General features: G+C 44.0%; 1 protein-coding gene across 5 annotated transcripts in view; it reads left to right on the forward strand.

The window, feature by feature from the left end:
• The window catches only part of ME3 (malic enzyme 3), a 206,385-nt gene that overhangs the window by 129,917 nt on the left and 51,171 nt on the right, over window positions 1–25,297 (forward strand). For all 5 annotated transcript variants that reach the window (XM_077298607.1, XM_077298609.1, XM_077298605.1 and 2 more), the window contains exon 8: window positions 24,443–24,552. In XM_077298607.1, the coding sequence (XP_077154722.1) occupies window positions 24,443–24,552 (110 nt within the window). The remainder of the gene's footprint in view (window positions 1–24,442; window positions 24,553–25,297) is intronic.

Raw genomic sequence — 25,297 nt, forward strand, 5'->3', positions numbered from 1 at the left:
TCTGTTTATGTCCAATAATGTGTGAAATAAATCAAAACGTTGATCTGGTGCATATTTAAGTCCCAGAGAGAGAACTTGCAATTGCTGAACTGTATGGTCAAAACTAGACATATTAAAAACATTAGAATAATCACCTTGAAAAAGTGATGTTATTTTCTGTTGCAGGTAGCCATGCGAGAATTTCCTGCGGTGCTTGTGGCCCCCCACGCCTCTTGCATTTTTTGAAGTATGTCTTCTAGGTCTGCGATAATAAGTATTGCTGTTATCCATACTCTGATTTGTATTGACATCAGCGCAGACTTCATTCACCCCATTGTCCATAGAGTCCACGTCAGAAAAGCTGAAAGAAACTCGGCGCACAGATGTATCAGAGGAATTGGTGCGTTTGAGGATTGGGCGAGATTTCTATTAGATTTCTGCCACCTGCCCTGTTGTGAATTTGCTTTTTGCTCCCTCTAGTGGTTACTAGTTTTTTGACTCTGGTTTTTCTGTCATTCCTTTTATCCGCACCTGGGTCGTTAGTTAGGGGTGTTGCTATATAAGCTCCCTGGACCTTCAGTTCAATGCCTGGCAACGTAGTTATCAGAGCTAGTCTGCTGTGCTCTTGTCTACTGATCCTGGTTCCAGTTATATCAGCTAAGTCCGCTTTTTGCTTTTTGCTATTTTGTTTTGTTTTTGTATTTTTGTCCAGCTTGTTCCAAATCTATATCCTGACCTTTGCTGGAAGCTCTAGGGGGCTGGTGTTCTCCCCCCGGACCGTTAGACGGTTCGGGGGTTCTTGAATTTCCAGTGTGGATTTTGATAGGGTTTTTGTTGACCATATAAGTTACCTTTCTTTATTCTGCTATCAGTTAGCGGGCCTCACTGTGCTAAACCTGGTTCATTTCTGTGTTTGTCATTTCCTCTTACCTCACCGTTATTATTTGTGGGGGGCTTCTATCCAGCTTTGGGGTCCCCTTCTCTGGAGGCAAGAAAGGTCTTTTGTTTTCCTCTACTAGGGGTAGCTAGATTCTCCGGCTGGAGCGTGTCATCTAGAATCAACGTAGGAATGATCCCCGGCTACTTCTAGTGTTGGCGTTAGGAGTAGATATATGGTCAACCCAGTTACCACTGCCCTATGAGCTGGATTTTTGTATTCTGCAGACTTCCACGTTCCTCTGAGACCCTCGCCATTGGGGTCATAACAGTTTGCCAGGCCAGTATTAAATGTTTAATCCTGTATCTTTTCGTCTGGATCTTCCTGTGTCGTTTGCTATTCACAATGTATTTCATAGGTCCTTGTTGCGGCGGTACATTGTGCCTGTAGTTCCTTCTGCTGAGCCTCCTGCTCCGGTGTTGGTTGAGGGCGAGTTAGAGTACGTGGTGGAGAAGATCTTGGATTCTCGCCTCTCCAGGCGGAGGCTTCAGTACCTGGTCAAGTGGAAGGGCTATGGTCAGGAGGATAATTCCTGGGTGGTCGCCTCTGATGTTCATGCGGCCGATTTAGTTCGTGCCTTTCATGCCGCTCATCCTGATCGCCCTGGTGGTCGTGGTGAGGGTTCGGTGACCCCTCACTAAGGGGGGGGTACTGTTGTGAATTTGCTTTTTGCTCCCTCTAGTGGTTACTAGTTTTTTGACTCTGGTTTTTCTGTCATTCCTTTTATCCGCACCTGGGTCGTTAGTTAAGGGTGTTGCTATATAAGCTCCCTGGACCTTCAGTTCAATGCCTGGCAACGTAGTTATCAGAGCTAGTCTGCTGTGCTCTTGTCTACTGATCCTGGTTCCAGTTATATCAGCTAAGTCCGCTTTTTGCTTTTTGCTATTTTGTTTTGTTTTTGTATTTTTGTCCAGCTTGTTCCAAATCTATATCCTGACCTTTGCTGGAAGCTCTAGGGGGCTGGTGTTCTCCCCCCGGACCGTTAGACGGTTCGGGGGTTCTTGAATTTCCAGTGTGGATTTTGATAGGGTTTTTGTTGACCATATAAGTTACCTTTCTTTATTCTGCTATCAGTTAGCGGGCCTCACTGTGCTAAACCTGGTTCATTTCTGTGTTTGTCATTTCCTCTTACCTCACCGTTATTATTTGTGGGGGGCTTCTATCCAGCTTTGGGGTCCCCTTCTCTGGAGGCAAGAAAGGTCTTTTGTTTTCCTCTACTAGGGGTAGCTAGATTCTCCGGCTGGAGCGTGTCATCTAGAATCAACGTAGGAATGATCCCCGGCTACTTCTAGTGTTGGCGTTAGGAGTAGATATATGGTCAACCCAGTTACCACTGCCCTATGAGCTGGATTTTTGTATTCTGCAGACTTCCACGTTCCTCTGAGACCCTCGCCATTGGGGTCATAACACTGCCCCATTCATACACCTGATGCGTTTGATAATCTCCCAAATCTCGTTGGAATTTATTTTTCTTACGAACCATAATATCATCTTCTAATTTAGGGAGAGTTTGTTTAAAACTTTTTAATTCCTCGTTATATTTAGCATCATTTTTTTTTTTAGTTTGGAGTTGGTGTCGCGTCGGTTTTGGTGGCCCAAAATCCGACAGGACGTGGTCTTGTACGTGTCAGCATGCACCACGTGTGCTAGGGCTAAGTCGCCCCGCTCCCGTCCTGCTGACACACTACATCCTCTCGAGGTACCCATTAGGCCATGGACGGAGATCTCCATGGATTTTATTACAGACTTGCCCTCCTCAGCTGGGAACACGGTCATCCTGGTGGTTGTTGATCAGTTCTCAAAGATGTCACACTTTGTGTCCTTGCCGTCGTTGCCTAACGCGAAGACTCTGGCTCAGGTATTTGTTCAGGAGGTGGTCAGACTTCACGGGGTCCCGTTGTCACGGGGAAACTAGGTGAGCGAGAGCTAATAACCCGGGCCCCTGCAGTTTCCCTCAGACTAGGGAAATCCTGACTGACCCTCTACCTGGAGTTTACACTGATGGTGTGCATGTCCAGGCCTCGAACCTCACCCTAACTCCTGTAATAACCCTAGGCTGATACCTCCGCCCTCCACCCAGTGAAGAGGTAATATTCCAATACCCACAGATAGAACAGACAAGGATAAAGGAAAATATACACCATGCCGCAGTCACTCAGGAATACACTATAAATGTGCAGGGCAAAATAAATACAAATATAGGAAGGAGTAAATAAGACAGAGGAAAATACACCACCAGCAACGAATCTCCAAACCAGCTCTCCACTCCAGACCGAGGTAACAACGCACAAGACAGAAGCTATAATCGGCGACGCCCAATGAACAGGAGAACTATTTAAAGGCCATGGGAATGGCCCAGCTTCCAATCCGAGGATCAGGTAAATTAACCCCGGAACAGCTAGACAAAATCTAGTAGACGCCAATGAGCAAATAGTGGTCAACAGCGGAATTACCGCTGTCTGTCGGACGACCTAGTCTGAACAGCGTCCGACATGACAGTACCCCGCCTTCTACGAGGGACCCCAGGCGCCCTCACGGCTTATAGGACCCGGCTTGTCTGGATGCCGACGATGAAAGAACCTGACCAGCCGATCCGCATGAATGTCTGAGGCTGGTACCCAGGACCTCTCCTCAGGCCCATAACCACGCCAGTGTACCAAGTACTGTAAAGTGCGACGCACTACATGAGAGTCAACCACCTTGGAGACTTCAAACTCCAAATTACCATCCACCAAGACTGGAGGTGGCATAGGCGCCGCATCCACAGAACCCACCACCTTCTTTAGAAGAGACCTGTGGAACACGTTGTGTATCTTATACACCGTAGGGAGCTCCAATCGGTACGCTACTGGGTTAATGACGGCGGTGACCCTAAATGGACCAATAAACCGTGGACCCAATTTAAGGGAAGGTATTTTGAGTCTTATGTTTTTTGTGGATAACCACACCCAGTCATCCACACTCAGGTCCGGACCTGGCACACGCCTACTGTCAGCCACACGCTTGTACCTAGCACCCACACTCAACAGGCGCTGCTTAACTCTCCTCCAGACTGATGACAATTGTGTCCCCAACTGGACCTCCTCCGGAACTCCGGAAGAGCCCCTCTGACTCAAGGTACAAAATTGAGGATGTAGCCCGTAAATACAAAAAAACGGAGACTCCCCAGACGACTCCTGGCGGTGATTATTGATGGCAAACTCAGCCAAAGGAAGAAAGGTAGACCACTCCTCCTGGTTATCAGAGACAAAACAGCGTAAGTACTGTTCCAAATTTTGGTTCATACGCTCAGTCTGACCATTTGACTGAGGATGAAACGCCGAAGAATGAGATAACTTGATCCCCAGACGTGCGCAAAATGCTCTCCAAAATTTTGCCACAAACTGAGACCCCCTATCAGACACGATTGTTGTGAATTCTGCTCTTGTGCTCCCTCCGGTGGTTGTTAGTGGTAGTGCTATGGTCTCTTTATTATAGGCCGGGCAGGTGTTTCTGCTTATTGCACCTCTATTAGGTATTTAGGTTTTTAGGATCCATCAATCCCTGCCAGTTGTCCATTGTATCTTGGAGGGATTGCATCTCTGCCTGGCTCCACTTGTCCAGCAGTCATTTCGGCTAAGATAAGTGTCCTGTTTTTGTTCTCTGTAGCACGCATGCAGTGTGCAGTGCAATCTATTGTGTTTTTGTCCAGCTTTGACTTGTTTGGATTTTTCAGTCATGCTGGTTTCTCTGGAGATGCAGATATACATCCTATGTCTTTAGTTAGATGTAGCATATTGTATCTTCTGCTGTGGATTTTTTCTAGTGTTTTAATACTGACCGCTTAGAACTCTGTCCTATCCTTTCTATCTAGCTAGAAGGGCCTCTTTTGCTAAACTCTGTCTTTTCTGCCTGTGTACGTACTTCCTCTTAGACTCACAGTCAGTATTTGTGGGGGGCTGCCTATCCTTTGGTGCTCTGCTCTGAGGCAAGATAGGATTTCCCATTTCCATCTTTAGGGGTATTTAGTTCTCCGGCTGTGTCAAGGTGTCTAGGCCTGGATAGGTACATCCCACGGCTACTTCTAGTTGCGGTGTCAGTATTAGGATTGCGGTCAGTACAGGTACCACCTACTCCAGAGATAGTCTCATGCGGTTCCAGGGTCACCGGATCATAACACACGATGTCAGATGGAACCCCTTGAAGTCTGACCACCTCCTGCACAAATACCTGAGCCAGAGTCTTAGCGTTAGGCAACGAAGGCAAAGACACAAAGTGCGACATTTTAGAAAACCAATCAACAATCACCAAGATGACCGTGTTCCCAGCTGATGAGGGCAAATCAGTGATTAAATCCATGGAGATTTCCGTCCAAGGCTTACTAGTTACCTCAAGAGGAAGTAGTGTGCCAACAGGACGGGAGCGAGGCGTCTTAGCCCTAGTGCACGTGGTACAAGCTGACACGTATGAGACCACGTCCTGTCGGATCTTGGGCCACCAAAACCGACGTGACACCAACTCCAAGGTACCTCTAACCCCTGGGTGGCCAGCCAGGACAGCATCATGATGCTCCGCCAAAACCTTTAGGCGGAGATGAAGCGGTACAAAAGATTTGTTGACGGGAAGCTCAGATGGTGCCTCCTCCTGAGCCTCGGCAATCTCAGCCTCAACCTCGGTAGTGAGAGCCGAAACCACAACACCCTTTTGGAGGATGGGTACTGGATCCTCCCGAGGTTCTCCCCCCGGAAAACACCTGGACAGAGCATCCGCCTTAGTGTTTTTAGACCCCGGTCTGTAGGTGACCACAACATTGAACCGCGTGAAAAACAATGCCCAGCGAGCCTGCCTGGGGGACAGACGCTTGGCTGACTCCAAATACAGCAAATTCTTATGATCGGTAATAACAGTAACCTGATGTACCGACCCCACCAAGAAGTGTCGCCTGTTGTGAATTCTGTTTTTGGGCTCCCTCTGGTGGTTACTGGTGGTACTGGCTGACTTTTGTCTTGCACCTGTTCCCATCAGGAAACTGGGAGTTTCCTATTTAGTCTGGCTTCTCAGTCATTCTAGTGCCGGCAATCAATGTTACCAGAGCACCTCTGTTGCTTGCTACCTGCTCCAAGTCTGCAATTCAGCTAAGTTGGATCTTTGGCATTTTTTGTGTTTGTTTGTCCAGCATGCATTTATATTTCTCTTGCTGCTGGAAGCTCTAGTGATCTGAAATTACTACTCCGGTGTCATGAGTTGATAACGGAGTTAAAGTAATTTCAGGATGGCTGTTTAGGGTTTTGAGGTGACCGCGAAGTCCTCTTTTGTATTTTCTGCTATCTAGTCAGAGGGCCTCTCTTTGCTGAATCTATATTCATACTGCGTACGTGTTTTCCTCTTACCTAACCGTTATTATATGTGGGGGGCTACTATCACTTTTGGGGTTTCCCTGGAGGCAAGCCAGGTCTGTGTATTCCTCTACTAGGGGGTAACTAGATCTCCGGCTGGTGCGAGGTGTCTAGGGATAATCGTAGGCACACCCCCTGGCTACTATTAGTTGCGTGTTAGGTTCAGCGTCGCGGTCATCTGAGATTCCATCATTCCTAGAGCTAGTCCGTTTTTGCCTGAGTCCCTGCCATTGGGAACCATGACAGTATTGCTGGCTGCAAATGTATTAAAGGTATTGGCTGAAGAAAGAGAGAAAAAAAGAAGTTTCTGACACTTTTTTTTTTTTTACTCAGAAGTTCTGTCTAGCCATAATTGCAATCTGCTGCTTTTTTCTCTCCTCTTAACCCCTGAATGGCTCAGATCTCAGCTGTTGAGAAATGGATATCCAGAGTTTAGCTACAGGCCTGAGTGCTCTTGCTTCTAAGGTTCAAAATATCCAAGACTATGTTATACATGCTCCTATGTCAGAACCCAAGATTCCTATACCTGAGTTCTTTTCTGGAGATAGATCTCGTTTTTTGAATTTTAAGCACAATTGTAAATTGTATCTTTCTCTGAGATCTCGCTCCGCTGGAGACTCTGCTCAGCAGGTTAAAATTGTGATTTCCTTGTTGCGGGGTGACCCCCAGAATTGGGCATTTGCATTGGCACCAGGGGATCCTGCGCTGCTCAGTGTGGATGCGTTTTTTCTGGCACTGGGGTTGCTCTATGAGGAACCTAATTTGGAGATTCAGGCTGAAAAGGCCTTGATAGCCCTCTCTCAAGGGCATGATGAAGCTGAAATATATTGTCAAAAATTTCGAAAATGGTCTGTGCTTACTCAGTGGAATGAGTGCGCCCTGGCGGCGAATTTCAGAGAAGGTCTCTCTGACGCCGTTAAAGATGTCATGGTGGGGTTTCCTACGCCCACAGGTCTGAATGAATCCATGACTATGGCTATTCAGATTGATCGGCGTTTACGGGAGCGCAAACCTGTGCACCATTTGGCGGTGTCTTCTGAGCAGACATCGGAGATTATGCAATGTGATAGAATTCTGTCCAGAAGTGAACGGCACAATTATAGGCGTAAAAATGGGTTGTGCTTCTACTGTGGTGATTCTGCTCATGTTATATCAGCATGCTCTAAACGCACAAAAAAGGTTGATAAGTCTTTTGCAATTGGCACTTTACAGTCTAACTTTATTTTGTTTGTAACTTTGATCTGTTCATTATCATCTATTACTGTGGATGCCTATGTGGATTCTGGCGCTTCCTTGAGTCTTATGGATTTGTCCTTTGCCAGACGCTGTGGGTTTAGCCTAGAGCCTTTGGAAGTTCCTATCCCTCTGAAGGGTATCGACTCCACACCATTGGCTAGGAATAAACCACAATACTGGACACAAGTGACTATGTGTATGACTCCTGACCATCGGGAGGTGATTCGCTTCCTTGTGTTGCATAACTTGCATGATGTCTTAGTGCTTGGATTGCCATGGTTGCAAACTCATAATCCAGTCCTTGACTGGAAAACAATGTCTGTGTTAAGCTGGGGATGTCAGGGGGCTCATGGGGAAGTACCTTTGGTTTCCATTGCTTCATCTACTCCCTCTGAAATTCCGGCATTTTTGTCTGACTATTGTGATGTTTTTGAGGAGCCCAAACTTAGTTCTCTCCCCCCTCACAGGGATTGTGATTGTGCTATAGACTTGATTCCGGGCAGCAAGTTTCCCAAGGGTCGTTTGTTTAATCTGTCTGTGCCTGAGCATGCTGCTATGCGGGAGTATATTAAGGAGTCCTTGGAAAAGGGACATATCCGTCCATCCTCATCCCCTTTAGGAGCAGGTTTTTTTTTTCGTGGGTAAAAAAGATGGCTCCCTGAGGCCCTGTATTGATTATCGCCTGTTGAATAAGATTACAGTCAAATACCAGTATCCTTTGCCACTATTGACTGATTTATTTGCTCGTATTAAAGGGGCAAAGTGGTTCTCTAAGATTGATCTTCGGGGTGCGTATAATTTGGTGCGGATTAAGCAGGGAGATGAGTGGAAAACTGCATTTAATACGCCCGAGGGCCATTTTGAGTATTTGGTAATGCCTTTTGGTCTTTCTAATGCTCCTTGAGTCTTTCAGTCCTTTATGCACGATATTTTCCGTAAATACCTGGATAAATTTATGATTGTGTATTTGGATGATATTTTGATTTTTTCGGATGACTGGGAGTCGCATGTTCAACAGGTTAGGAAGGTTTTTCAGGTTTTGCGGGCCAATTCTTTGTTTGTAAAGGGTTCAAAGTGTGTTTTTGGGGTTCAGAAGATCTCCTTTTTGGGGTATATTTTTTCCCCTTCTTCTGTTGAGATGGATCCTGTCAAGGTTCGGGCTATTTGTGATTGGACGCAGCCTACTTCCCTGAAGAGTCTTCAGAAGTTCTTGGGCTTTGCTAATTTCTATCGTCGATTTATAACTGGGTTTTCAAGTGTTGCTAAACCTCTGACTGATTTGACTAAGAAGGGTGCTGATGTTGCCAATTGGTCCTCTGCGGCTGTGGAGGCCTTTCGGGAGCTTAAGCGCCGCTTTTCTTCCGCCCCTGTGTTGCGCCAGCCTGATGTTTCGCTCCCTTTTCAGGTCGAGGTTGATGCTTCCGAGATTGGAGCGGGGGCGGTTTTGTCGCAGAGAAGTCCTGATTGCTCAGTGATGAGACCATGTGCATTCTTCTCTCGAAAGTTTTCGCCCGCCGAGCGAAATTATGATGTCGGTAATCGGGAGCTCTTGGCTATGAAGTGGGCATTTGAGGAGTGGCGTCATTGGCTTGAGGGTGCTAGACATCAGGTGGTGGTCTTGACTGATCACAAGAATCTGATTTACCTTGAGTCTGCCAGGCGTCTGAATCCTAGACAGGCGCGCTGGTCGTTGTTTTTCTCCCGGTTTAATTTTGTGGTTTCATACTTGCCGGGTTCAAAAAATGTGAAGGCAGATGCCCTTTCTAGGAGTTTTGAGCCTGACTCCTCTGGTGATTCTGAGCCTACGGGTATCCTTAAGGATGGGGTGATTTTGTCTGCTGTCTCCCCAGACTTGCGACGTGCTTTGCAGGAGTTTCAGACTGATAGGCCTGATCGTTGTCCGCCTGGGAGACTGTTTGTTCCAGATGAATGGACCAGTAGAGTCATCTCGGAGGTTCATTCTTCTGTGTTGGCAGGTCACCCTGGAATTTTTGGTACCAGAGATTTGGTGGCCAGGTCCTTCTGGGGGCTTCCCTGTCTCGGGATGTGCGTGCCTTTGTACAGTCTTGTGATGTTTGTGCTCGGGCCAAGCCTTGCTGTTCTCGGGCTAGTGGATTGTTGTTGTCCTTGCCTATTCCGAAGAGGCCGTGGACGCACATCTCTATGGACTTTATCTCGGACCTCCCGGTTTCTCAGAAAATGTCCGTCATTTGGGTGGTGTGTGACCGTTTTTCTAAGATGGTTCATTTGGTACCCTTCACCAATTTGCCTTCTTCATCTGAGTTGGTTCCTTTATTTTTTCAGAATGTGGTTCGTTTACATGGTATCCCGGAAAACATCGTTTCTGACAGGGGGTCTCAATTTGTGTCTAGGTTCTGGCGAGCGTTCTGTGCCAGGATGGGCATTGATTTGTCTTTTTCGTCTGCATTCCATCCTCAGACTAATGGCCAGACGGAGCGAACTAATCAGACCTTGGAGACTTATTTGAGGTGTTTTGTGTCTGCTGATCAGGATGATTGGGTCGCCTTTTTGCCGTTGGCAGAGTTTGCCCTCAATAATCGGGCCAGTTCTGCCACTCTGGTTTCTCCTTTCTTTTGCAATTCAGGGTTTCACCCTCGTTTTTCATCTGGCCAGGTGGAATCTTCGGATTGCCCTGAAGTGGACACGGTGGTGGATAGACTGCACCGGATTTGGAGTCATGTGGTGGACAATTTGAAGTTGTCTCAGGAGAAGACTCAGCAGTTTGCTAATCGTCATCGTCGTGTGGGTCATCATCTCCGCGTTGGGGACTTGGTGTGGTTATCTTCTCGTTTTGTCCCTATGAAGGTCTCTTCTCCTAAGTTTAAACCTCGGTTCATAGGTCCTTATAAGATTTTGGAGATTCTTAATCCTGTATCTTTTCGTTTGGACCTACCAGCATCTTTCATCATTCATAATGTCTTCCATCGGTCGTTGTTGCGGAGGTACGAGGTACCGGTTGTTCCTTCTGTTGAGCCTCCTGCTCCTGTGCTGGTGGAGGGTGAATCGGAGTATGTTGTGGAGAAGATTTTGGACTCTCGCGTTTCCAGACGAAGACTTCAATATTTGGTTAAATGGAAGGGATACGGTCAGGAGGATAATTCTTGGGTGACTGCCTCCGATGTTCATGCCTCTGATTTGGTTCGCGCCTTTCATAGGGCGCATCCAGATCGCCCTGGTGGTTCTCATGAGGGTTCGGTGCCCCCTCCTTAAGGGGGGGGTACTGTTGTGAATTCTGTTTTTGGGCTCCCTCTGGTGGTTACTGGTGGTACTGGCTGACTTTTGTCTTGCACCTGTTCCCATCAGGAAACTGGGAGTTTCCTATTTAGTCTGGCTTCTCAGTCATTCTAGTGCCGGCAATCAATGTTACCAGAGCACCTCTGTTGCTTGCTACCTGCTCCAAGTCTGCAAGTTGGATCTTTGGCATTTTTTGTGTTTGTTTGTCCAGCATGCATTTATATTTCTCTTGCTGCTGGAAGCTCTAGTGATCTGAAATTACTACTCCGGTGTCATGAGTTGATAACGGAGTTAAAGTAATTTCAGGATGGCTGTTTAGGGTTTTGAGGTGACCGCGAAGTCCTCTTTTGTATTTTCTGCTATCTAGTCAGAGGGCCTCTCTTTGCTGAATCTATATTCATACTGCGTACGTGTTTTCCTCTTACCTAACCGTTATTATATGTGGGGGGCTACTATCACTTTTGGGGTTTCCCTGGAGGCAAGCCAGGTCTGTGTATTCCTCTACTAGGGGGTAACTAGATCTCCGGCTGGTGCGAGGTGTCTAGGGATAATCGTAGGCACACCCCCTGGCTACTATTAGTTGCGTGTTAGGTTCAGCGTCGCGGTCATCTGAGATTCCATCATTCCTAGAGCTAGTCCGTTTTTGCCTGAGTCCCTGCCATTGGGAACCATGACAGTCGCCATTCCTCAAAGGCCAACTTAATTGCCAACAACTCCCTGTTGCCGATATCGTAGTTACGTTCGGCGGACGACAGTTTCTTGGAGAAATAGGCGCATGGACGCAAACCACTGAAAGATGAGCCTTGAGATAGTACCACTCCCACACCAACCTCAGACGCATCGACTTCCACAACAAAGGGTTTAGATACGTCTGGCTGCACAAGAATGGGGGCTGAAACAAAACTGTTCTTAAGAAATTCAAATGCGCGCACAGCAGCCTCAGGCCAAACGGAGAAATTGGTACCCTTTTTAGTCATGTCAGTTAGCGGTTTAGCAATGATGGAAAAATCCTTGATAAATTTCCTATAGTAGTTAGAAAACCCAAGGAACCACTGAAGTGCTTTCAGGTTATCAGGACGTTCCCAATGCAGCACCGCCTGCACCTTAGCGGCGTCCATTTTAAACCCAGAAGCAGACACAATATAACCCAAGAAAGGCAAATCTTGAACAGAAAATACACATTTCTCAAGTTTAGCATACAGCTTATTCTCTCTGAGAAGCTGTAACACCTGCCTGACATGATCTAAATGAGCATCACGGTCGCAAGAATATATGAGAATGTCATCTAGATACACGATAACGAATTTCCCCAAAACATGCGAGAACACATCATTGATGAAATGTTGGAACGCTGCAGGTGCGTTAGTCAACCCAAACGGCATCACCAAATTTTCAAAATGACCCTCAGGGGTATTAAAAGCCGTCTTCCACTCATCACCTTGACGGACTCTTATGAGGTTGTATGCCCCCCTGAGGTCAAGCTTGGTAAACCACTTAGCACCTGCCACCTGGTTGAACAAATCTGGTATCAGAGGCATAGGGTATGGATCACGAACCGTAATCTGGTTCAACTCCCTGAAATCCAAACACGGGCGTAATCCGCCATCTTTCTTCTTCACGAAGAAGAACCCTGCTGCCACCGGCGAGGATGACGGCATGATGTGCCCTTTGCTCAAGCTTTCAGCAATGTAATCTTTTAACGCTTGTCTCTCCGGACCGGAGATGTTAAACATCCTTGCTTTAGGCAATTTGGCCCCTGGTTTAAACCTGATAGAACAGTCATAAGGACGATGTGGTGGCAACTCTGAACAACCCTTCTCAGAGAACACATCCACAAAATCCAGAAGTGACTCCGGAACGCTTGAAGTCACCGCAGCCACACATGTGGCCAGGCAATTCTCCTGGCAGAACTCGCTCCACCGAATTATGTCCTGACTCAGTTTTCCAGTCAATTACCGGGTTGTGCATAGACAACCAAGGAAAACCCAAAACCACCTGAGCAGGAAGATTCCTGAGCACCTTACATGTAACCCGCTCGGAATGTAGAACTCCTAAGTGGAGTTTCACCTCAGCCACAAATTCAGTTATCTCCCCCTGAGAGAGAGGAGCAGCATTGATGGTGACCACGCGGATAGGATGAGACAGTTTTTCAATCCTAAAACCTGCTGTGCGCGCAAACTCCTCATCAATGAGATTTGTGGCTGAACCACTATCCACAAAAACAGTAATTGGCAGCTCACTGCCAGCGATAAAAACCTTAGCAGGGAGCATGCATTGAGAAACCACCATGGAGGATATACATAAGCTCAGACTGGTCTCCTCCACACCCTCTGAGCTTAGAAGTTTTCCGCCGTTGCGTTTTTCTTAGGCAGCAGAGGACAGATGTTAATAAAATGACCAGTTTTACCACAGTAACAACAGGCTCCCTGCTTCCTGAGCTCAGGAGCTTGACGCTTGACATGTGACACCCCTGCAATTTGCATAGGTTCCGTGGGCTCACCTGCAGCAACCTCACGTGAACCTAAACCTTCTCCCACAGGCGGCGTCTCATGCTCCCCCTGACGCAAACGACGATCTATGCGGACAACCAGACTCATGGCGGAATCTAGAGACGCAGCGCAGGAGTCTCGTACATCAGAAGGGCTTTTTTAACCCTTCCAGAAATCCCATGTATAAACTGACTCCGTAATGCTGGATCATTCCACTGTGTATCGATCGCCCAGCGATGAAATTCAGAACAGTAATCCTCTGCAACTCGCTCCCCCTGGCGAATAGTGCGTATCTTAGATTCTGCTAGAGCCATTCTGTCAGGTTCATCGTAGACTGTCCCAAGAGAAGAAAAAAACTCTCCACAGAGTCAAATGCAACAGAATCAGATGGCAAAGAAAACGCCCACGCTTGGGGATCCCCGCTTAACAAAGACAACACCAGACCCACCTGCTGAGCCACATTACCCGAGGAGATCGGGCGCATGCGGAAATATAGTTTGCAAGCTTCACGAAAAGAAACAAATTTACTGCGTTCCCCAGTAAATCTTTCAGGCAAAGGAAATTTAGGCTCAGCAACTCTTCCTGTCGCTCCAGCCTGCACATTAGCTACTGCTAGTCCCTGTTGCTGCACTGCCCCCCTCAACTCAGTGACCTGTAGGGACAGCGCCTCCAACTGGCGGGTTATGGAAGTCATGGGATCCATGACAAGACAAAAAAAAAGAAACCCTTTTTTTTTTTTTTTTTTGTTGGGCCGATTATAATGTCACGGGGAAACTAGGTGAGCGAGAGCTAAATACCTGGGCCCCTGCAGTTTCCCTCAGACTAGGGAAATCCTGACTGACCCTCTACCTGGAGTTTACACTGATGGTGTGCATGTCCAGGCCTCGAACCTCACCCTAACTCCTGTAATAACCCTAGGCTGAAACCTCCGCCCTCCACTCAGTGAAGAGGTAATATTCCAATACCCACAGATAGAACAGACAAGGATAAAGGAAAATATACACCATGCCGCAGTCACTCAGGAATACACTATAAATGTGCAGGGCAAAATAAATACAAATATAGGAAGGAGTAAATAAGACAGAGGAAAATACACCACCAGCAACGAATCTCCAAACCAGCTCTCCACTCCAGACCGAGATAACAACGCACAAGAGAGAAGCTATAATCGGCGACGCCCAATGAACAGGAGAACTATTTAAAGGCCATGGGAATGGCCCAGCTTCCAATTCGAGGATCAGGTAAATTAACCCCGAAACAGCTAGACAAAATCTAGTAGACGCCAATGAGCAAATAGTGGTCAACAGCGGAATTACCGCTGTCTGTCGGACGACCTAGTCTGAACAGCGTCCGACATGACACCCGTCTGACATCGTGTCTGATAGGGGTACTCAGTTTGTGGCAAAATTTTGGAAAGCATTTTGCTCACGGCTGGGGATCAAGTTGTTGCATTCTTCGGCGTTTCATCCTCAGTCAAATGGTCAGACCGAGCGTATGAACCAGAATTTGGAGCAGTATTTACGCTGTTTTGTTTCTGACAATCAGGAGGAGTGGTCGACGTTCCTTCCTTTGGCTGAGTTTGCCATAAATAATCACCATCAGGAATCGTCTGGGGAGTCCCCGTTCTTTTGTGTTTACTGGCACCATCCTCAATTTTGTACTATGCGTCAGGGGGGCTCTGCTGGCATCCCGGAGGAGGACCAGCTAGGAGCACAACTGTCATCTGTCTGGAGGAGAGTGAAACAGCGCTTGTTGAGCGTGGGTGCTAGGTACAAACGTGCGGCTGACAGTAGACGTGTGCCAGGTCCGGACCTGAGTGTGGATGACTGGGTGTGGTTGTCCACAAAAAACATAAGACTCAAAATACCATCCCTGAAATTAGGTCCAAGGTTTATTGGTCCATTTAGGGTCACCGCCATCATTAACCCGGTAGCCTACCGATTGGAGTTCCCTACGGTATATGAGATACACAACGTGTTCCACAGATCTTTATTAAAAAAAGGTGGTGGGTTCTGTGGACGCGGCGCCTATGCCACCTCCGGTCTTGGTGGATGGCAATTTGGAATTTGAAGTCTCCAAGGTGGTTGACTCTCGAGTAGTGCACCGCACTTTACAGTACCTGGTACACTTGCGGGGTTATGGGCCGGAGGAGAGGTCTTGGGTACCAGCCTCAGACATACATGCGGACCAGTTGGTCAGTATGTTTCACCGCCGCCATCCGGACAAGCCGGGTCCTATAAGTCGTGAGGGCCCTGGGGTCCCTCGTAGAAGGTGGGGTACTGTCATGTTTAGCGCTATTCACACTAGGGAGTCTGACAGACAGCGGTAATTCCACATTCGTCCACTATACGCTCAGTGGCGCCAGCTAGATGGTACTCGGGTTGGAGGCTGTGTCATACCCACGGCCTTTAAATAGTATTCCGGTCTGGAGTGGTGGTCTTGGAGAAGTAATATAGTATCTGGTGGTGTATTATCCTTTGTTATATTTCTCCGTCCTATATTTGTATTTGTTTTGCCCTGGGCACATTATTGTGTTTCCTGTGTGTCTGCGGTGTGGTGCGTTTTTTAGTTTTCTCTGTCTGTGCTTTCTGTGGGGGTTGGTGTGAGGTCTATTCACTGGGTGGCGGGTGGTGGTTTCAGCATAGGACTGAAACAGGAGTCAGGGTCTGGCCTGGAGGCCCAGACAGGCACACAATCAGTGTAAATTCTGGGAGAGGGACAGACAGGGTTTTCCCTAGTCTGAGGGATATCGCAGGGGCCCGGGTAATCAGCCTTAGCTTACCTAGTCTTCCCGTGACATTTAGTAGTTATATTATTATTGCACATAGTGGGCAGTATTATAGTAGTTATATTCTTGTACATAGGAGCAGTATTATAGTAGTTATATTCTTGTATATAGTGGGCAGTATTATAGTAGTTATATTCTTGTACATAGAGGCAGTATTATAGTAGTTATATTCTTGTACATGGGGCAGTATTATAGTAGTTATATTCCTGTACATAGGAGCAGTATTATAGTAGTTATATTCCTGTACATAGGGGTAGTACTATAGTAGTTATATTCTTGTTCATAGGACCAGTATTATAGTAGTTATATTCTTGTACATAGGAGCAGTATTATAATAGTTATATTCTTGTACATAGGTGCAGTATTATAGTAGTTATATTCTTGTACATAGGGGCAGTACTATAGTAGTTATATTCTTGTTCATAGGACCAGTATTATAGTAGTTATATTCTTGTACATAGGAGCAGTATTATAATAGTTATATTCTTGTACATAGGTGCAGTATTATAGTAGTTATATTCTTGTACATAGGGGCAGTACTATAGTAGTTATATTCTTGTTCATAGGACCAGTATTATAGTAGTTATATTCTTGTACATGGGGCAGTATTATAGTAGTTATATTCTTGTACATAGGTGCAGTATTATAGTAGTTATATTCTTGTACATAGGGGCAGTACTATAGTAGTTATATTCTTGTTCATAGGACCAGTATTAGGCTAGGTTCACATTGCGTTAGTGGGTGATCGCTAACGGACAGCGTTGCACGGCGAAAATGTCGCAATTAACGCCGTGCAACGGGTCCGTTAGCGCACCCATTGACAGCAATGTAAATTTCGCCTGCAGCGCATCACTAGCGCGTGCCTTTTTCGGCTCGCGCTAGTGATGTGCCGTTCTTCTGTGACGCGCCTCGGACGCTGCTTGCAGCGTCCGCGGCGCGCCCGAGGTCCGTTCCCCGCTCTCGCAGATCGGGGATCTGCGAGAGCGGGGACGTTAACGCGACCCCTGAACGCGGCCCCTAAATAAACATTGCGTTAGCGCAATCCGCTAGCGCTAGCGCTAAACGGATTGCCCTAACGCAATGTGAACCTAGCCTTATAGTAGTTATATTCTTGTACATAGGAGCAGTATTATAGTAGTTATATTCTTGTACATAGGAGCAGTATTATAGTAGTTACACACTGTGTGCAGAATTATTAGGCAAGTTGTATTTTAGAGGATTATTTTTTTTAGTGATCAACAACTATGTTCTCAATCAACCCAAAAGACTCATAAATATCAAAGCTTAATATTTTTGGAAGTTGGAGTGGGGTTTTTTTTTTTAGATTTGGCTATCTTAGCAGGATATCTGTTTGTGCAGGTAACTATTACTGTGCAGAATTATTAGGCAACTTAATAAAAACCAAATATATTCCTATCTCACTTGTTTATTTTCACTAGGTAAACCAATATAACTGCACAAAATTTAGAAATAAACATTTCTGACATGCAAAAACAAAACCCCCAAAATTAGTGACCAATATAGCCCCCTTTCTTTATGATAGAAAAATATTTAGAATTGAGAGTCCTCAGTGGTTGATACCTTTTAATGGCTAACTGAAAAGATGGTAACAAATTGCAAGCTTTCGAGACTACATACGTCTCTTGATCAGGAAAAGACTAAAACAAATTCTGAAGAGTCACATGTTTATGCACAACATAGTATAGAAAAAAAAAAAAAAAAGGGGAAAAAAGCCATGGATAAGCCAGGTGACATGAAGCAGAATTACCATGGGTGATAAACAGTTACGTCCATAAATATTGGGCCAATTCTTAGATAAGGATTGTTTTATTGTCCTGTGATTAGGGTCTCTGTTGTGATGACCCCACATGGTCTGATGGGCAAGTTCCTTAGTTGATGTAAAAAGACATAAATCCGTGTGACACATTCATTCCTGCAGTTAGAGTGTCAAAGGTCGTCATCAGTTTATATTCCCAGACTCTCCTGTCTTTCTGCGATTTGAAGTTCCCTTTTAGTACAAGTAATTTCATGTCCATAATGTTATGATTTGGGAGACAGAAATGTTTTGCCACAGGTATATCCATTCTTTTTTCTCTTATTGTATGGCGGTGAGAGTTCATCCTTGTTCTCAGTTTCTGCCCTGTCTCCCCCACATACAGACCCCCAGTTGGACATTTAGTACAAATAATTAGGTACACCACATTAGAAGTGATGCAGCTGAAAGTACCTGGGATCTTTCTTTATGATGACACTCAGCAGCCTCCATCCATAGATTCTGTCAGTTGCTTGATCTGTTTACGACCAACATTGGTGCAGCAGCCACCACAGCCTCCCAGACACTGTTCCGAGAGGTGGACTGTTTTCCCTCCCTGTAGATCTCACATTTTATGAGGGACCACAGGTTCTCTATGGGGTTCAGATCAGGTGGACAAGGGGGCCATGTCATTATTTTTTCTTCTTTGAGACCTTTACTGGCCAGCGACGCTGTGGAGTAGTTGGAGGCATCTGATGGAGCATTGTCCTGCATGAAAATCATGTTTTTCTTGAACGATACCGACTTCTTCCTATACCACTGCTTGAAGAGGTTGTCTCCCAGAAACTGGCAGTAGGTCTGAGAGTTGAGCTTCACTCCATCCTCAACCCGAAAATGTCCCACAAGTTCATCTTTGATGACACCAGCCCATACCAGTACCCCACCTCCACCTTGCTGGCGTCTGAGTCGGAGTGGAGCTCTCTGCCCTTTACTGATCCAGCCTCTGGCCCATCCATCTGGCCCATCAAGAGTCGCTCTCATTTCATCAGTCCATAAAACCTTTGAAAAGTCAGTCTTAAGATATTTCTAGGCCCAGTCTTGACGTTTTATCTTATGTTTCTTATTCAAAGAATATGTATATTCTTGTACATAGGAGCAGTATTATAGTAGTTGTATTATTGCACATAGGGGGCAGTATTATAGTAGTTATATTCTTGTACATAGGATCAGTTTTATAGTAGTTATATTCTTGTAAATGTGGGCAGTATTATAGTATTTTTCTTCATATTAATTATAAGCAGTATTATAGTAGTTATATTCTTGTACATAGGAGCAGTATTATAGTAGTTATATTCTTGTACATAGGGGGCAGTATTATAGTAGTTATATTCTTGTACATAGGAGCAGTATTATAGTAGTTCTATTCTTGTACATAGGAGCAGTATTATAGTAGTTATATTCTTGTACATAGGGGGCAGTATTATAGTAGTTCTATTCTTGTACATAGGAGCAGTATTATACTAGTTATATTATTGCACATAGGGGGCATTATTATAGTAGTTATATTCTTGCACATGGGGCAGTATTATAGTAGTTATATTCTTGTACATAGGGAGCAGTATTGTAGTTATATTCTTGTACATAGGAGCAGTATTATAGTAGTTATACTCTTGTACATAGGAAGCAGTATTATAGTAGTTATATTCTTGTACATAGGAGCAGTATTATAGTGGTTATACTCTTGTACATAGGAGCAGTATTATAGTAGTTATATTCTTGTACATAGGGGCAGTATTATAGTAGTTATAGTCTTGTACATAGGAGCAGTATTATAGTAGTTATAGTCTTGTACACAGGAGCAGTATTATAGTAGTTATATTCTTGTACATAGGGGGCAGTATTATAGTAGTTATATTCTTGTACATAGGAGCAGTATATAGTAGTTATAGTCTTGTACATAGGAGCAGTATTACAGTAGTTATATTCTTGTACATAGGAGCAGTATTATAGTAGTTATATTCTTGTACATAGGAGCAGTATTATAGTAGTTATATTCTTGTACATAGGGGCAGTATTATAGTAGTTATATTCTTGTACATATGAGCAGTATTATAGTAGTTATATTCTTGTACATAGGAGCAGTATTATAGTAGTTATATTCTTGTACATAGGAGCAGTATTATAGTAGTTATATTCTTGTATATAGGAGCAGTATTATAGTAATTATATTCTTGTACATAGGAGCAGTATTATAGTAGTTATATTCTTGTACATATGAGCAGTATTATAGTAGTTATATTCTTGTACATAGGAGCAGTATTATAGTAGTTATATTCTTGTACATAGGAGCAGTATTACAGTAGTTATATTCTTGTACATAGGAGCAGTATTATAGTAATTATATTCTTGTACATAGGAGCAGTATTATAGTAGTTATATTCTTGTACATATGAGCAGTATTATAGTAGTTATATTCTTGTACATAGGAGCAGTATTATAGTAGTTATATTCTTGTACATAGGAGCAGTATTATAGTAGTTATATTCTTGTATATAGGAGCAGTATTATAGTAGTTATATTCTTGTACATAGGAGCAGTATTATAGTAATTATATTCTTGTACATAGGGGCAGTATTATAGTAGTTATATTGTTGTACATATGAGCAGTATTATAGTAGTTACATTCTTGTACATATGAGCAGTATTATAGTAGTTATATTCTTGTACATAGGAGCAGTATTATAGTAGTTATATTCTTGTACATAGGAGCAGTATTATAGTAGTTATATTCTTGTACATAGGAGCAGTATTATAGTAGTTATATTCTTGTACATAGGAGCAGTGTTATAGTAGTTATATTGTTGTACATATGAGCAGTATTATAGTAGTTACATTCTTGTACATATGAGCAGTATTATAGTAGTTATATTCTTGTACATAGGAGCAGTATTATAGTAGTTATATTCTTGTACATAGGAGCAGTATTATAGTAGTTATATTCTTGTACATAGGAGCAGTATTATAGTAGTTATATTCTTGTACATAGGAGCAGTGTTATAGTAGTTATATTGTTGTACATATGAGCAGTATTATAGTAGTTACATTCTTGTACATATGAGCAGTATTATAGTAGTTATATTCTTGTACATAGGAGCAGTATTATAGTAGTTATATTCTTGTACATAGGAGCAGTATTATAGTAGTTATATTCTTGTACATAGGGGCAGTATTATAGTAGTTATATTCTTGTACATATGAGCAGTATTATAGTAGTTATATTCTTGTACATAGGAGCAGTATTATAGTAGTTATATTCTTGTACATAGGAGCAGTATTATAGTAGATATATTCTTGTACATAGGAGCAGAACTGTAGTTTTTTTTTTGTTAATGGGGCAGTATTATAGTAGCTAAGAATGATTAATTCATAATCTATAATTGAGTTTTACGAACCTCTAGAAGTCTATAATGAGGGTGACACTTTATTACTGTTACATTTGTGACCTATATTAAAAAATCCTTTTATTTGTTTTTATAACAGCATACTCATCTTTTCAGTAGGACTCATTGACTTGCCGTGGATTGTACTTTGGCCTATTCTCCACATATTGTTGTAATCTCAGTGATACATCATGAGCTTTTTTTATTATTTGCAGGTGTAGACATGAAACTACTGTTTTGTAAAAATGAAAAAAGGTTCATGAGGGTCATGTCTGAATTTCCCCAAGGAAAATGTTATGGCACATTGCTGTATTCCACCAATTTATGGGAAAAATTGGATTAAGCAAAGCTGTGACATCTTTGCTTTATCGTCCATTCTTTTTTTTTTTAGAACCTAATGAATGTGATGTTGAAAAGATTGTCTTGTTTAGAAAGGACCTTCAGAAATATCCTGTTAGAGAATATCATATTATGTTAGTACAGAGTTTCTCAAATCACAAGATTTTCAACTAAAAATCAAAGTTAAGAGCATCTCCAAACTATGTCCATCTCTCTGGAGGATCCATGCAACAGGCAAACCAACTATTGATTTCAGCAGACACCATGTAATGCTACATCCTCCCTGTAGGGGCACTGCAGGCGATTTGAACACCTTATTACTAATTGCTATTTGATGGAAGTGCTGATGGTGCACTCTTAATATGTGCCACCATCGTGAAGATTCAGAGTAATATCTCTCCCAGGGATCAAATGGCAAAAACTTGGAAGAACCTAATGTCAGAGGCAGAGCAAACCATCCTGAAGCCGATATAGAAGGCAACTAAGGCAGCATGGTGGCTTACTGGTTAGCACTGTTCCTTTGCAGCACTGGGTTCACCAAGGACAACATTTGCAAGGAGATTGTATGTTCTCCCGGTGTTTGTGTGGGTTTATTCGCACACTCCAAAGACCTACTGATAGGGAATGTAGATTCTGAGCCCCAATGGGGACAGTGATGATGATGTCTGTAAAGCTGCGTAATATGATGGCGGAATATAAGTGAATAAAGTAAATAAGTAACTAGCAACCTTTTGCAGAAATATGCTTAACAGCTAATTCAGACGTCATTGCCAATTGGTCCGAGGACAGACCGCTAAAGCACGGACCGGCCACTGCTCTCCCAACCTGAGTGTGACACCTTGGGTGGAGAAATGGTGGCCAGTTAATGTATTGCGGTCCAAGACTGGACTTAAATTCACTGACGCCTGAATGAGTAGACCACGGTGCACGGACTGGCCGTCAGTTTCTGAACCAAGCACGACTGACTCATAGACATATATGAAGGTGTCGCACTCAGGAGAGCTGCGGCCAGCCCTTGGACCGATTGGTATGGACGTCTGAATGAGCCTTTAAAAAAATGGCTTCTTTTTTACTCCCAACTACAGTGTCATGTATATTAGGATTAGAAAAACATGGCTGCTTTTTTCCAGAAAGAGCACAACTTCCTGTCGACAGGTTGTCTAGTATTGCATCTTGGCTCCATTGAAGTAAATGGTACGAAGCTGCAACCATTATGGTTACTTCACTCACCATGAAAACATCCGACTACAAGATATAACACCCTGAAGCAGCAAACTGTGAACCAAAACTTGTGTCGGTCTCCAAAACTTTTGGCCACCAAAACAACCCAAAACGATCATATTGATGCTTCCACAAATAGATATAATGAAGACACTTCTCCAGACTTGTTCATTGTGGCCTCTTTAGTACACAATCCCTGTAACCCAAGACTGTGTTTCCAACTCGAGGACACCTATTCTTTCAGAATAAAGAACCTGAGGAGATCCGTACAATATGCCGGGTGTCGGAGGTGACTTCATCTTCACTTGGGAATAAAATCTATCGCCATTTTTGTCGCAGTGACAAAACACCTCATTTATACAAAAGGCCTCATTAATAGCAGAGGAATGATTGAAAACAGATCTAGGACACCTGTCTACGAGAGCGGAGGTGCTGTCAATGGACCTTTCATGGGGAGGGTCGGTATCTCAAAGAAACCCTGGAGGTTGTGTATCGGTTTTCGGCTATTAAGCCTCTGAGTGTCTCCCATGTGTCCACATCACATTACTGTAGACATAAAAGAGGAGGATGAATGACAGTACTGTCTATGGCATCGCCTGAGGCCTACAGGAGAATCCTCAGATCAGTTCTTTCAGTTGAGTTGACATTCGGAAAGGCGTAGTTGAGTCTTTTTTTTTTCCTCTTAATATTTTTTTTTTCTGAAAGCCATTATTGGATTATCTGCCGCCGGTAAAGTCTTTATTCCCTAGACATCTAGGATCTAAGAGTTGAGCGAGGCCTAGAAGATGACAGCTTTATTCCATACTGTATGCTCTCCAACCACAAATTATATGGTCATATATGGGTACAGAGGTAGCAGGCGCACCCATGTCCTAGAGCCTAAAGGAGCCCAAGAGATCCTTCTACCTGTTATGAAAAGACCAAAATTATAGATGATGCTGGAGGGGCCCTGTTACAGATTTTGCATGGAGCCCAGAAGTTTTAAAGGAGTATTCCAGCACTAATAATTTATCACCAGTTCACTGCTTCTTTGTCGCTCCATATAAGTCTATGATGCTGATGAAGATGGCCGAGTGCTGGGCTTGATTGTCTTGAAATATTTTTAGTTCCATACACTTGAATGACCAATGTCTTGAAGTCAGGAGAGTCACAAAGTCTAAGCTTATACTCTGGGTGGAAAGAATACATTTGGGCTTCAGTTAGGACACACCCGGAATCAATTTGTGTTTCTGGAGGTCTAGTCAGAAAGGTTCTTAGGTAGACATAGATCGTAAGGAAAAATATGAAAAAAATGATTTATTTAAATTACCGTATTCCTCCCCCCCCACATACCATTGTTTTTTGGAGAAGGTAATAAGCAGCTACCAGAGACCTTATGTGGCAGTGCGTGATATGAGCTTAGAAAAAGTAGTCTGTTTTTTTTTTTCCCCCAAGAACAGCGGCCACTCTTGAGTCTTAGGCTTTGTCTGAGATTGCAGTTCACCCGCTTTGATTTAAATGGGGCAGATCTTCATTACCGGACAAGGCCTAAGAACAAGAGTGGTGCGGTTTCAGAGGAAAATAATGCTGGACAAGGACTATTATGGTTTGTAATTTACATAATTGACAGTCACTGTTTTTATTTCTACAGATATGGAATGAATTGCTTGATCCAGTTTGAAGACTTTGCAAATGCCAATGCCTTCCGGCTGCTCAACAAATACCGCCACAAATACTGTACCTTCAATGATGACATTCAAGGTAAGGAGGAGGTACCTCGGATAGACATGTAAGGACTGAAAAAAAGGCGCTGATTTTATTGCAATCTTTGGGTGGCAGATTCCCAAAAACATATTAGGCCGGGGTCACACTTGCGAGTGCAATGCGAGAAACTCAGGCCTCAATACCTTCCATATGTCTCTTCATATCCTTGGATAATATAGTTCTCCTAGGTAATATAAAAGAAGGAAAGAAAACGCAACATGTGCACATCAACCAGGGCCGCCAATGATAAGGGTTAGTCAATGGCTCACCTTTAGTGCCTGTGCACCCTGTGGTAAACGTGTGAACCAATAGGGCCGCTGCTCCTCCCGCTGGATCCCCCACAGGATCCACAACATGTCGAAGAGGGAGGTTTCTGGTTGAGGTGATCTTACAGCGCTGCCCACGAACGCCCAGTCCAGACCAACAAAAGTAGGTTTTAAAAATGTTATTCGCTACTCGTTTCAGAGCAGTTACTGCTCCTTCTTCGGGCGGCATAGCAAATAAAGTTATTAAAACCTATTTTTCTCGGTCTGTACTGGGCATTTGTGGCAGCGCTGTGAGATCACCTCAACCAGAAGCCTCCCTCTTGAGTTCGGTAGTGATACAATATACTTGGCTGGAGTGGTATGCACTTTATATGCAATTTATACAACCATTTTGATAACGGATTTATCTGCTGTAATTGGACTTGGACAGTGATGGAAATCTGTCACACGCAACTCCTGAAGTGTCAGGTGGGAGA

This window comes from Ranitomeya variabilis, chromosome 3 (assembly GCF_051348905.1).
Source record: "Ranitomeya variabilis isolate aRanVar5 chromosome 3, aRanVar5.hap1, whole genome shotgun sequence".
Lineage (NCBI taxonomy): Eukaryota > Metazoa > Chordata > Amphibia > Anura > Dendrobatidae > Ranitomeya > Ranitomeya variabilis.